At 36.9% G+C, this 14,273-nt stretch overlaps 1 protein-coding gene across 5 annotated transcripts in view; it reads right to left on the reverse strand.

Annotated features, from left to right (window-relative positions):
• Nucleotides 1-2,537: 2,537 nt before the first annotated feature.
• Nucleotides 2,538-14,273, reverse strand: part of NDUFAF2 (NADH:ubiquinone oxidoreductase complex assembly factor 2) — a 234,718-nt gene continuing 222,982 nt past the window's right edge. For 2 of the 5 annotated variants that reach the window (XR_013532301.1, XM_002744928.7), the window contains one exon: nt 2,538-2,861. Coding sequence is in view for 2 of the 5 variants with exons in the window: in XM_002744928.7 (XP_002744974.1) it covers nt 2,610-2,861 (252 nt within the window). In the remaining 3 variants the exon portion in view is untranslated. Of the gene's footprint in view, nt 2,862-5,218; nt 5,317-12,355; nt 12,425-14,273 lie in introns of those variants that run through there. The other 3 variants (XR_013532300.1, XR_013532302.1, XM_078365472.1) reach the window with 3 other exon arrangements.

Below are 14,273 nucleotides of genomic sequence, written 5' to 3' on the forward strand. Positions count from 1 at the left end.
GACCAGTCATCCTTAACATGTTATCCTGGAGGAAAGGGATGTGGATAGGTCATTACGAATTCATTTCCACCCCAGAAATCACCTTGAAAGTACAAGCTCTACTAATAATGGTGGCTCTGTATCATCATTGTTAACACAGGCATTTTTAATAAAGGACTCTTGGCCAAGATTTTCTCATGCTGCTTATGCAAAACAAGTATTTTAAAATGAAAACCATAAAAATTGATAGTCAATTTCTGCCATATCTAAGATATTTATAAACAGACTATATGGCAAACATTTGCAAAAGGTGTATATGGAATGCAATTGAGCTAACAGGAATTTGGCAGTAGAAACATTAGTGTGTTAAAACATTTACAATTTTCTCTGCAATCCAGTCCAGGAGTTAAGTAGATCTTAATCTCAATTCACAGTCCCAACTATACCACAAATTATATAATTATATATCTTTTTTTTTTTCCCTTGAGATAAGAGTTTCACTTTTGTAGCCCAGACTGGAGTGTGATGGCATGGTCTTGGCTCACTTTAACCTCCGCCTCCAGGGTTCAAGTGATTCTCTGGCCTGAGCCTCCAAAGTAGCTGGAATTACAGGTGCCCGCCACCACACCCAGCTAATTTTTGTATTTTTAGTAGAGATGGAGTTTCACCATGCTGGCCAGCCTGGTCTCGAACTCCTGATCTCAAGTGATCTGCCTGCTTCGGCCTCCAAAGTGTTGGGATTACAGGTGTGAGCTACCATGCCTGGCCTTTTTTTTAGAGACAGTCATGCTATGTCACCAGGCTGGAGTACAGTGGGGGTACAGTGGCCTCATGATAGTTCACAGCAACCTTGAACTCCTGGGTTCAAGTGATCCTCCCACTTCAGCCTCCCAAGTAGCTGGGACTGCAGGTACACACCACCATGCTCAGCTAATTAAAAAATTTTTTTGCTTCAGGGCATGGTGGCTCATGCCTGTAATCCCAGCACTTTGGGAGGCCAAGGCAGGTGGATCATCTGAGGTCTGAAATTCAAGACCAGCCCGGCCAACATGGTATTGAAGTGGATCATGAAACCCTGCCTCTACTAAAAATACAAAAATTAGCTGGGAGTGGTTGTGCACATCTGTAATCATAGCTACTTGGGAGGCTGAGGCAGGAGAATCACTTGAACCCTGGAGGCGAAGGTTGCAGTAAGCTGAGATGGTACCACTGCACTCCAGCCTGGGCAACAGATGAGACTCTGTCTCAAAAAAAAAATTTTTTTTTTTGTGGTGATGGGGTCTCGTTAGGTTGCCCAGGCTGTTCTCAAATGCCTGGCCTCAAGCACTCCTCCTGTCTTTGCCTCCCAAAGCACTGGAATTACAGGTCTGAGCCACCCTGCTGGCTGTATGTATCTGCTTTCATCCTACCTAGTGGCTAGTTCTTTTATTGCCTCTGTGGTAAAATGTAATACCACTTTGAAATGATGTAGTAGAAATAAAATATTTCACCTGGTACTATATGACAACTGCTGGAATGTTGGGCTTTTTGTCATTAAGTGTGGTGATTTTGTCACTTAATTACTTGTTTTAGTATAAATGCTTTATTTCTGTAGTGTATTTCTTAGGCAGTTAAATTTTTTACCTGCTATTAAGTAAAAATTTTAATCTGTGTTTTTAGGAATTCATTGTTAATGCTTAACCAAGGATTTACTTATATTCAGAGCATAAAAATTTGGGTCATTCATTCAGTAAACATTGAGCATCTATTGTATGTCAAACACCGTGAGGGTTTTAGAATAACAATAAAAACTTGGTTGTGCACTCCAGAAAATGTATGACCCTTTTAATGTACTTTTGTAGGTAATGTTTTAACATGTATATTGTCTTCTGTCTTCTAATGGAATTGATTTCTGCTTTTTGAGAGCTTTCCCCAATTGTCTATGTTTTCACAGTAATTTTCATTCTCATGGAACTCCATTATTGTATTATTTCTTTCTCTATTGTTCTTTCAGACTTTGTTATGGATTGTAGACTTCTATTGGTCCTAATTCCTCTCCAAATTCCAACCGCAGTCCTACATAAGCTAGCTTTTGTCCCATCTTCTCATCAAGGTCTCAATGGCTTTTTTCACTTACTGGCTAAGTTTTCTTTGCCTCCACCTGTTTTATCCAAGTTCACATTTTTGGTTAGTCTTTCAGAATCTTACAGGTAACCTCTCCAGAAATAAGAATCTTTTCATTCTTTTTCTCCTATATTTGATCAGCTGGGAGAGTTCACTCTTTTATTTCTCATTATTTCTACCAAGTTATATCTATGAGTGGTTCCCAAATGATCATAAAGATCCAAAGTGTACTGAGGATTCACAGCTACAGGATCCTTCTCAAGGGAGTAATCCTAGGAGGGAAAAACAAATCTAAGCAAATTCATAAATAACAATGACTAAGTCAAATGAAGGAATTAGGTCTAAAAGACATTAGATTTCTATAGTACATACTCTCACATTTCTTGTGCATACTAAAAACGTACTCTTAAGATTAATGGAATAGGAAACTTTTACATTCAGAAAATACAAGGCAATTCACTTTTGATTTCTTTTATTTGTTAAAATAGTCACACTCATATACACGAAAATATTTGACCATGATGCATTCATTTACTGGGGCTCTTGCCATCTTGTGGCATCCAGGATCCTGGCTGATAGGTTTTACCAGTGCTGCTGGGAGACACTGAGGGTTCTTCCTTTCCAAAGTATGGAGCAGAGGCATGTCCTTTAATTTGAGTGTCAGCTGGTGGAGCCAAGAGTTCTTCATTGGTCTCTTTACTAAGGACTTTTTCTTTTTCATAAAACTCTCGGCTTTTTATTTTGATTTCTTCTCTGTATTTTTCATTCTTTAGTATTTCCTGCATGTATATATAAATGGAAGAAATTATCAAATTTCTAGTTAAAAAAATTAAAAAGTTTTTATGAAAATGGCCAATAAAAATAAAATACATATCATATACATATATGTACATACATACTTTGCATTTAAATAATAAACAGATACGTATATGTTTGAAAAAGCCGTATGATTACATACTAGTGTTACATAAACAGTTTGTCCTGATTTTATGCTATAATAGACATGAAACACCACATAGTAGAAATATTTACTACCCAAAAAATGAAACAAACAAATGTGAAATTACACGAGAGCCTAAGAGACGCTATGAAAAATTTCCTAAGCCTAACACTGATTTCTGCCTTAAAACACATCAGTGACTATACTTTTCCACTGGTGAGAAAGAAGTGCTGTGACTACCCTTTTTTTTCCTTTGCTGTTCAAATGTGTGAATGCTAACATCACCTTCTATAGTACCAGAACCAAGCCCTATCTATTAATAGTTCCCTTTCTCCTCTGGGGAGGTATGGCAGGAAAGGCGGGACATAGGAATGGAATCAGGGTTTGGCATGCCCTAGACACCGTTGCAAAGAGGCACTTTGCTATTGGAAATACTTTCTCAAATCTGTGCAGAGTTTGTACAATGCAGTACTGTTCCTCAATTTCTGTCTAGGAGGATCTATTCCAAAAATTACAATCAATCCTTTGTTACTGTATTTTCTTTAATAAAAGACCACATTTAAGAAGTATCATTATAGCATTTAAAAAGGCAAACTCCACACGCAGTGACAAAGATGTTAAAATTTGAAAAGATAGGTATCTTAAAAACAAATGCAATACAGTAGTTACATCTTTGGTCTTTATTCATTCCCTGTTTTTACAATGCATTTCTAAATGTGTGCAAATAATTAATGTTCTTTTTGCTTACCTGTATTATCTGATTTTTAAGAACATGTTATTTGTAATGTGAAATTAGAATGTTAATGTAACTAATATCTTGACAACAGTGACCAAAAAAAAAGTTCTCTCAAGCATTTTTAAAATTTCAAAACTTTCAAAAAATGACACTTAAAGGGCCACATCTGAATATCTAAATGTATGCTATTACCTTTCTGTTTCTCAAGTGAATTTCAAGGAATATTGACTGTATAGTCCTTTAAAAAAGTAAGCTCCAATACTAAAGTAACATTTAAAATAACAGTTTGGGCCAGGAGCAGTGGCTCACTCCTGTAATCCCAGCACTTTGGGAGGCTAAGTCAGGTGGATCACCTGAGGTCAGGAGTTCGAGACCAGCCTGGCAAACATGGTGAAACTCCGTCTTAAAAGAAAAAATGACAGTTTGTACTTAACGGGGGAATTTGTTTTGTGGTTTTTGTGTTACAGACTTAGTTTTAGAAATGACGAAGCGCATATCTAATAAAACTTCTTCCTCAAAGCAACTATGTACAGGAAAGAACAATAATTATAAATATTCTTGTAATTTTCACAACACAGAGCAATTCCCCATGAGTAGTTTAATCACCACAGTAACTGATCTTCCAGGCAGTTGTTACAATGAGGGTGAGAGTAGAGAAATCAGGTTTTCTTTTTCCTATAGCCTCTAGAATTCTTATGTAAGGTGACAATATATCACAAAGGAAATTCCTCCATATCATACCGGAAATAGCGAAAGTAGAAAAAATTCAAGTTCCTGTGTCTTAATAGAAGCTCGTTCCTTGGAGTAGAATGAAAGGTTCAGAACCAGGTTAAACTTGCACTAGTAATCTACCTCAAGTAGCAAGAGGATACTCAGAAATTGGTCTAGAGCTTGCTTGGGTTTTTGTTTACCAGTCACATCACCTACTTTATTTGCATCACCTCTATAGTTGCAGTCTTAGAACTGGTAAATGCCTGTGCTTTTTGATAAAAAGAAAATGGAGGGCAAAGATAGGTTCTCGTTTCTCCTGCCTTCACATAATTTCTCTTTATTCAACATTACTCTTCTAAGACTTTCTTATAATCGCTATTGAGCAAAGGAAAAGCCAATCTGAGTATATTAATTATTTTTACATATGAAGATGGATTAAAGATTTCAGAGTTGAAATATATAGAGACTATGTTTTCTAAAAAGGAATTTCTTTTGTTTTTCTGAAAAAATACAACTGTTACCAGGCAAAATTAAACAGAACATAAATCATTTATGAAAATAAATACAGTCTTGTAAATATTTAGAATTGAATGTCCAGGTGCTATGGCTCATGCCTGTAATCCTAGCATTTTGGGAGGCTGAAGTGGGTGGATCACTTGAGGCTAGGAGTTGGACACCAGGCGGGCCAACATGGCAAAACCCTGTCTCTACTAAAAATACAAAAATTAGCTGGGCATTATCGTGCATACCTGCAGTTCCAGCTACTTAGGAGGCTGAGGTAGAAGAATCACTTGAACCTGGGAGGTGGAGGTTGCAGTGAGCTGAGATTCCACCACAGCACTTAAGCCTGGGTGACAGAGCAAGACTCCATCTCAGAACAAACAAACAAACAACAACAACAACAACAACAAAACTATTTGGGATTGATAAGAAAGTAGTCAGGTGGAGAAAACAGGATAGGAATTGTACACCTTGAAGACTCTTAAGAAAGTCTATTTTCAGGCCAGGCGCGGTGGCTCACAGCTGTAATCCCAGCACTTCAGGAGGCCTAGGTGGGCGGATCATGAGGTCAAGAGATTGAGACCATTCTGGCCAACATCGTGAAACCCTGTCTCTACTAAAATATAAAAATTAGCTGGGCATGGTGGCACGCGTCTGTAGTCCCAACTACTTGGGAGGCTGAGGCAGGAGAATTGCTTGAACCCAGGAGGCGGAGGTTGCAGTGAGCTGAGATCATACCACTGCACCCCAGCCTGGTGCTTGGCGACAGAGCGAGACTCTGCCTCAAAAAAAGAAAAAGAGAAAGTCTATTTTTCAAGTATAAATTCCCATGAAGCAAGTATTTTCCCTTACAATTCCTTGGAAAAATATCACCTTATATTTCCATATATTTATCAAATAACAGTATGTTTCAGTGTTTTTGTAAGGATAAAGCAGGAATGAGGGTCTTTCTTCACATAAATATTTGTATTTTAAAAACAAATATTCATCATTTCACATATTTATCTTGCTGCCAATAAATATTTTTCTTCAACATTTAAAAAAAGATGGCTGAATGGTATTATATCACTAGTATACCATAATTTACTTAACAACTCCCCTACTGATGCTTCAATATTTCACTTCTTCATTAAAAAAATAACATTGTGATGATCATCCACATGGGTAATTCTTTGACTCAGACAGGGTTCCAATCCCAAATCTACCATTTACTAGCTGTGTGACACCAAGAAAGCTACTTAACTTTTTTAGTCTCAGTTTCTTTATCTGAAAATGGGGCTTATATGCATAAGAGTATTATGTTTCTTAAGATAGCTATGTATTACAAGGTGAGTAAGCTTTTATAAAACAATGCCAAATGGGCCGGTGTAGTGGCTCACATCTGTAATCCCAGCACTTTGGGAGGTGGAGTTCAACACCAGCCTGACCAACAAGGCAAAACCCTGGCTCTACTAAAAATACACAAATTAGCCAGGTGTGGTGGTACACTCTGTAATCCCAGCTACTCTGAAGACTACGGCATGAGAATAGCTCCAATGAGGTGGAGGTTGCAGTGAGCCAAGATCATGCCACTGTACTCCAACCTGGGTGACAGAGCAAGACTGTCTTGAAAAAATTAAATAAATGAACAAACAATACCAAATGGACGTATTTCCTTTTGCTCCCCTCAAGTAACCTCTTGAGTTCCCTTAAAGATTGAAAAGTTTATGCAGATTACAGATTTTTCCATATTCTACTGTAAGCCAAACATTATTGACTTAAAAATTGAATCTTGTTTATATGTGACTATGTAGGTATAAATATTTATAACTCAAGTAACTCATATGTATACTCTTCACAGTATTATTCTCTGAACATTTCTCAATAGTGGCACAGAATTTGGGCTCTGAAGCCAGACCACTGAATACAAATCCCAGTTCTTCCAATTACCAGCTGTGCAACCCTGTGAATATTACTTAACTTCCCTGTGTCTCACTTCCGTGTTGTGTGAAATGGAGATAACATGTCTTCTTCAATGGGTTGTTGTAAAGATTGGGAAAGAACTGGCTACTGGGCAGTAATAGTACAACAGAGGAAGGTACAAATAGATTTTTAAAAAGTGAGTGTTTATCTCATTCTATTAAAAAATAAACATACCTAACTTGTACCTATCTCTCTTTGAGATGGGTAGAGGTGTTACTAAGTAAGAGGTAATCTACTAGTTTCAGACAAAAGATGGAAAAACTGGCACCAGACTAGTCCTCCTGCCATGACACAACTAGAAAACTGGACAAAAATACATTTTTCAGATACTGGACAACAGGCAGCACAGTAGTGTGATCCCCAAAGGGCATCAATGAGAAACAAATGAGATAAGCCCTGTATCATCCCAGCTTTCTGGCTGGAGGCACATTACTGGCTGCAACACAGGGTTGGGGAACCCAAGCAGAAAATGGTGATTTAGGGAGAGAGAGAGAGAAGAATTGTTTAGTGAGTCAGAGAAAGCTAGAATATGCTGGGATATGTTAGGCAGAGTACCAGGATACACAGAGCAAGTTTTAGAAATTTGCATAGTAATCTACTTGAGAGTTCAGCTGAAAATTAAGCTGTCCATGTGCGGGGTGAAACTTCACAAAGCCAGGAATGACAACTTTTCACTGAAGAATACTGGGGAACTATAGGCTGAAAATTACTGGAGTTTGCACTGGACTAGGAAAAACTCAAGTTCTAACCAGCCGGGGAGAGTTCACTGAACACCTGAGGCATTATAAAGACCTCAGAAGGGTCACTCAGGTGTAGGGCTAAACTAGCTTGGGAGTACAGCCTATTTAAGACCTGTGCTGTACAATACAGTAGGCACTAGCCACATACCACTTAAATTAAATGAAAAATTCAGTTACTGAATTATACTAGCCACATTTCAAGTATTTCATAGCCAAATATGACTAGTGCCCACTATATTGGAAAGCACAGTCATAAAACATTGCCATCATTGCAACAACTGGGATTTGACTCTACTGCTCTAAAGCCACCCTAACAAAACTTAAAAATAAGATTCTAGCCAGGCATGGTGGCTCATGCCTGTAATCCCAGAATGTTGGGAGGCTGAGGTGGGTGGCTTTTTTGAGTCCAAGATCAAGATCAGCCAGGGTAACATGGCTATTACCCAGGAGTTCAAGATCAGCCTGGGTAACATGATGAAATCCTGTTGCTACAAAAAAATATGAAAAGTAGATAGGCCTCGTGACATACAGCTGTGGTCCCAGTTACTTGGGAGGCTGAGGTGGGAGGATCATTTGAGACTGGTAAGTCAAAGCTGCAGTCAGCTGAGATCGCACCACTACACTCCAGCCTGGGTGACAGAGTGAGAGCCTGTATCAACAACAACAACAACAACAAAAGCTTCCAAAAGTGTGGGCTGATTCACATGTCAATTAATAGCCTTCCAGAACAAAACTCAGTATTTTCTAAAGGCAGACAACAAAATTGAGATACTATACATAATATTTCAATGTTCATCATGTAATCAAAAGGTGAAGCGGAAAGTATGACCCAAAACTAGTCAATAGAAGTAGACCTAGACATGATAGAAATGGTGAAATCAACAGACAAGGACTTTATCACAGTTACTATAAAAATGTCTAAAGATTTAAAAAAAAATCATGAGGAAAGAAATGGGAACTGTAATAAAGGACGAAATATAACATCGACATGAAAAACAACCTACGAAATAAAAAAATTGAGTGCTTAATGGTAGATTAGATACTGTAGAAGAACAGGGAATCTGAATATAAGACAATGGAAAATACATAAACTGAAGCAGGAGAGAGATTTTAAAAAGGCTAAAAAATGAACAGAGTCTCAGTGAGCTATTGGACAATACTATGCAGTCTGACATACATGTAGTCACAGAAGGAGAGGAGAAAATAATGACTAAAATATTCCAAAGAGATAAAAACATAAATTCACTGATCTTAGAAGCTCAACAACTGCAAGCAGGATAATCACAAAACCAAAGCACATCTAAATCAAATTGCTAAAAACTAATGATAAAATCTTAAAAACAGACACAGGAAAAAAGACACTTATACAAAGATAAAGATAATAAATAACATTGAGTTCTCATCAGAAAAAACGTACAATTCTCTATCAAGCAAAAATATCTTAAAAATGAAGATATTCTAAGAACATTTTCAGAGAAAAGCTGAATTTGTCACAAGTAAACCTGTACTACAAGAAATATTAAAGGAAATACTTCAGCTGAAGGAAAATGATACAAGATGGAAACCTTGTAGAATAAATAGCAGTGAAAATGATCAGAATGAAGGACTTCATTGTAGAGAAAAACACCAGAGTTTTGGACACTCTGCTTGGTGCTAGATGTCCTGAAACTCTATGTCCACCCAATCTGAGTTCCCTGAGCACATGAGGAGCATTGTTACACTGTCCATTGAAACTGCCAATATGGATTTTGAGGCCAGTCATTATTACGTTGCCAAGCAAACTTCTCAAGCTTTATAAACCTGGTTCAGGAGATGCACAGCCTGAAAGGCAAGAGGGCTGTCGTTACCATGTGGACCCTCAAATTAACGACACTCTGCCTCATTACCTCCTTATCCCCATCAACAAAAAAGTCTCTGCTCACCAAAGCTTCCATATTTTACATCATTGTCCTGGCTCCCATGGCTAGGGATATACAGCAGTATATCAACAATGGCCTTCTTGTCCATCAGAAGCAGAACCTCATGGAGTTGACAAATGAGGCATGCATGAGGTCAACCCCTTCTAAGAGGGTCATATAAAGAGTCTCCTGGAGTGAAATATTGAAGAATATCATTCTCCAACAATCTCAGGGAAGAAGAGAAAGAAACCATACTGACAGAAGAAAGAAAAAAGGCATACGCTTTATCAAAATCTGTGTGTCAAAACTTTCCTTAAATGTAGGTGTTATAAATAACCAGTGTTCTGTGACAATCTCTCTCTTTTCAGGGGTGTTCTGCTGGAACAAATTAGTTTAGGCTTGAGTTGTTTATGAAGCCTTAATATTGGGAAAACAAATTATCAATTGTGAAAAGTATTACAGGGTAAGTATCCCTTATCTGAAATGCTTGGGAACAGAAGTGTTTGGGATTTTGAATTTTTTGGATCTTGAAATATTTGCTTTTTCGTACTTACCAGTTAAGTAGCCCCAAATCTTTTGAGTGCTGTAATAGTGCTCAGAAAGTTTTGGATTTTGGAGCATGTTGGATTTTGAATTTGAGCTGCTCAACTTGCATGTATTAAATGTTTGAATTTATATATTTTTCTGGTCAAAATTCCATATAAATTAACATTGTGAAGGATTAAAAAAGAGAAAACTCTAAATGCCTTTAACAAGCTCATCATTGTTTTTGTAATGTAGTTAATGGTTATTTATAGTGTACTATTCATTCATTCAGTGATGTGAACTTAAGCCCTCAGAAGGTTGTAGCTCAAGTCCTTTCCAATGCTGTTACTTTGCTAAGAGCCCTGCTTAAGAGCCCTTTTGGTGACTATATTATTATTATTTTTTATTATACTTTAAGTTCTGGGGCACATGTGCAGATTGTGCAGGTTACATAGGTATATACGTGCCATAGGGGTTTGCTGCATCCATCCCCCTCCCTCTCCCCCATCTACATTAATTACTTCTCCTGTTATCCCTCCCTAATTGCCCCACCCCTGGTATCCCTCCCTTAGCCCCCCAAGTGACTATATCATTGTTGCATTCAATGTTGCTACTTGCTCTGTACAGTAATGACAAGAGGTTTAAAGTTTTTTTTTTTAAAAAACAAATCTTAAATATGCAATTTACCAACATGCTGACTTATAGCTCACTCATAGACATTAGGCATGACATAATCAGTAGTTACCCCACTCCAATCATACAGTCCCTCATGTGAAATCCTACTAATCATGAACTTTCCATAAAGGCAGGAAATTCAGCTCTAATACACATTTATCGCTGTGGAAGATATTAGATAACAGAAGTGGATATTTGAACCATAAAGAGGAGGTAAAACAAATGGCAGAAAAATACTAGAGGCCTCTCCAATGATACGTCAGGAGAGAGAAAGAAAACTAATGCTATGTAAACCTGGGGCTTTGGAAATGCACTCTACTATCTGGAGGAAGGCTAAGAGCTGATGACCAGTGCTCTCTGATCAAGTTATCATAACTGGAAGATAAGTTTAGATTACTTGATGAGTACTGGGGAAAGGGAAGGGCTGAGAGATAACTGAATGGGTTCAAAGGTTACTCAAAGAGTTTTCAACCTCAGGTATCCGTCAATCTGCTTCTCTGGAACTGCATTCAGACCAGAGGTGTGGGAGTGAATACTTTTCAGTCTATACTATTAAATAGAATCAAATATTTAGATGTAGATCTAAGTATATACAAAAACCTTTTTAGGAATATTATCTGTTATTATATATATATACCTAATGAACAAGAAAATATAAACACAAATTATAAATTACCCATTTTTACTAATTTAAGATATGTAAAATGTCACTAGTATTTTTTTATGTTATGTGTGATGTGTGTATAAATAAAAATGAATAATTGTTTTCAAACCATCATTCAAGATTTCAATCCCTTAGCCCAATTTTTCTCCTTAAAAGGCTCAAACCTAGTTAACTGAGAATTCTTCTATGAAGGAGTGTTTCAGTAATACTTCATATGCACATATATATGATGCTGATGGTGTGATATTCATGGTAAGCATAAAATTCCATAATAATATACTTCAAAATTATTTGAATAATTTTTTTTTTGAGACAGAGTTTCACTCTTATTACCCAGGCTGGAGTGCAATGACGCGATCTTGGCTCACTACAACCTCCGTCTCCTGGGTTCAGGCAATTCTCCTGCCTCAGTCTCCTGAGTAGCTGGGGTTACAGGCACATGCCACCGTGTCCAGCTAATTTTTTGTATTTTTAGTAGAGACGGGGTCTCACCATGTTGACCAGGATGGTCTCAATCTCTTGACCTCGTGATCCACCCGCCTCGGCCTCCCAAAGTGCTGGGATTACAGGCGTGAGCCACCGCGCCCGGCCTTGAATAATTTTTATATTGATAGACATGGAAATGGAGTAGAGTTAATGCTCAGATTAGAAATTTGCTTTAAAATGTCAAGAATCCAGGTAGAAAAAAGGCAGGTTGATCACTCACACACACACACACACAAATAATATGCCATTTCTTCTTTAATGTTCTGGCTCCATGTTCCTCTAAAGTTTAGCATTTATAAATGGTCTCCATTTAGCTTAAAGTACTTGTGAATTCCAAGTATATCATATATAACTATGTTCAAAACACATGCCAAGACAAAATCTAAATATAGTTTAAAATAAATTCAACAGTGCTTCATTGTTAGAAAGTTTACTATATTCAAGAGCAAGTTAAAACTCAGGAGTCAGTCTTATGGCCATGTCACTGGGTTCTTTTTCAGTTTTCTGTGGGAACAAAACCATGTCTCATTTATAAAGTTCAAGTTATATTACATATAAAAAGCGAGAACCTGGATTTATAAAAGTTATAATTTAACATTAAAAATTAGCAGTACATTTGTGGCAAAAGCTTAATGTGCATATATTTTTAATATCTACTGGAGTTAGACATACTTTTCAAAGTACACATGAGATAAGGATATAAAAATATTTAAATTACTAAATATTCCTAAATGCATACATTTTTTACTGGTTACCAGACATAAATTTGATCTTGACAGCTCTACTAATTTCTTTCCATAATTTAAACTATATATACTAGTGAATAATTTTTATTTTAATAAATATTTAAAAATTTAAAGTATGAGGACATTGCCTTTGAGTCAATTAAAACATTTTTCATAGAATACAAAATAATTTACATAGATTATAAGTGAAATTTGGCATGAAATATGTTTCAGGAGCTCATACCAGTAACATTTGTTTACTAATAGATGGTCACACTCAGAAGGTAGCCTCCAAGAATATACCTGACAGCCCCCATCCTCAGCATAATTATAAAATTACGATGGCAATTTGGTGTTTCAAAATGTTCAGAGCTGATTATTCTTTTACAGTGTCAATTTTGTAGCATGCTGAGAAACAATTCAGGCCTAGCAAATGCTATAGCGATGTCTCAGCTTGAATATATTGCCAAGTTGTTTAATTAAACTACATTTTCTAGTTCTACAAGTTGAACTGCCAAGATGAAGTAAGTTATTAGATCACCCTTTTTCATCTATGAAAGTGGGAAGAAAAAAGAAAGAGGTGCATAGATCACCGAAAGGTATTCTGTATTCAGGTCCAAGAGAACACCTGCTAGATTAGCAATCAAAAATAAATTTAATCTTGCCTGGTTGGGAGTAGAAACCAAAAGAGTAAATAAGTGACAGAGCTTAGGTTAGTATGATAGTAGTGGGTTGCTAAGAAATCTATTAGAATAAAAACAACAGCCAAACGAGTTATGCTTTAGCAGAAGCTGCTCCTGCTATGTGTTCTTGCCAATCACTAGTACGTTCTGCCAAATCAATGTCACATTTAATTTATTCACATTCAAATCTATTGCAAACATCCTTTGATCAATTACAATAATGAGAATGTACACTGAGTTTTGCGGTTTTGACATGCTTTCTTGAACCTCCCTCATGCATTTTTAAAAACATTTCTAATTGCAAGAAGGCCATCTCAATGATTCCTGTTATTTGAGGGGACAATTGTATGGTTTGTTTATATTATTTGCTGGCTAGGAATTTCTGGCATTGAGTTTTCTTTCTTTGAACTTGAGCCAGATTAATTATTAAATCTCAAAATGTCACTAAAATGAACTAATCACAGAGCTCAAGTCATTAATAGTTTTGCAGGTGGTATTTCCTTTAAGAAAATAAATGAACTTCCATATATATGTAAAAAGGGCCTCTGAGCATAAAGACACAATTATTTAATTGAAAAAGAAATTTAGCAGTTAAACATTAATAAAAAACAATTAGAGTCACTTAATGTTAGTCCTATTTAATTGAACTACTCTGGTGGGAGAAAAAGAATACCTTGCTCCCTTGTGTGGGAAGAGGAAAGACCATAATCCCAGGGAGAAAAAGCAATGTCAGGTCCCCATGGCTTTCCAGGCTTGGCCTCAGAAAGAGAGAAAGAAATGGCAAAAAGGCAAGAGCCCTGGAGGAAAGAAAAGGCTCCATCTGTGAATGATTGCTAACATTCATTGAGCTGTTATGTGCCAGCTGCTGTAGGGGGAAAAGAATTCTTCTGGCCTAGGTTGAGAGAGGGAAGAGTTGGACGAGAAGTAAGACATAAAGAAGTTGTA

The sequence above is a fragment of the Callithrix jacchus genome, chromosome 2, assembly GCF_049354715.1.
Source record: "Callithrix jacchus isolate 240 chromosome 2, calJac240_pri, whole genome shotgun sequence".
In the NCBI taxonomy this organism is placed as follows: Eukaryota; Metazoa; Chordata; class Mammalia; order Primates; family Cebidae; genus Callithrix; species Callithrix jacchus.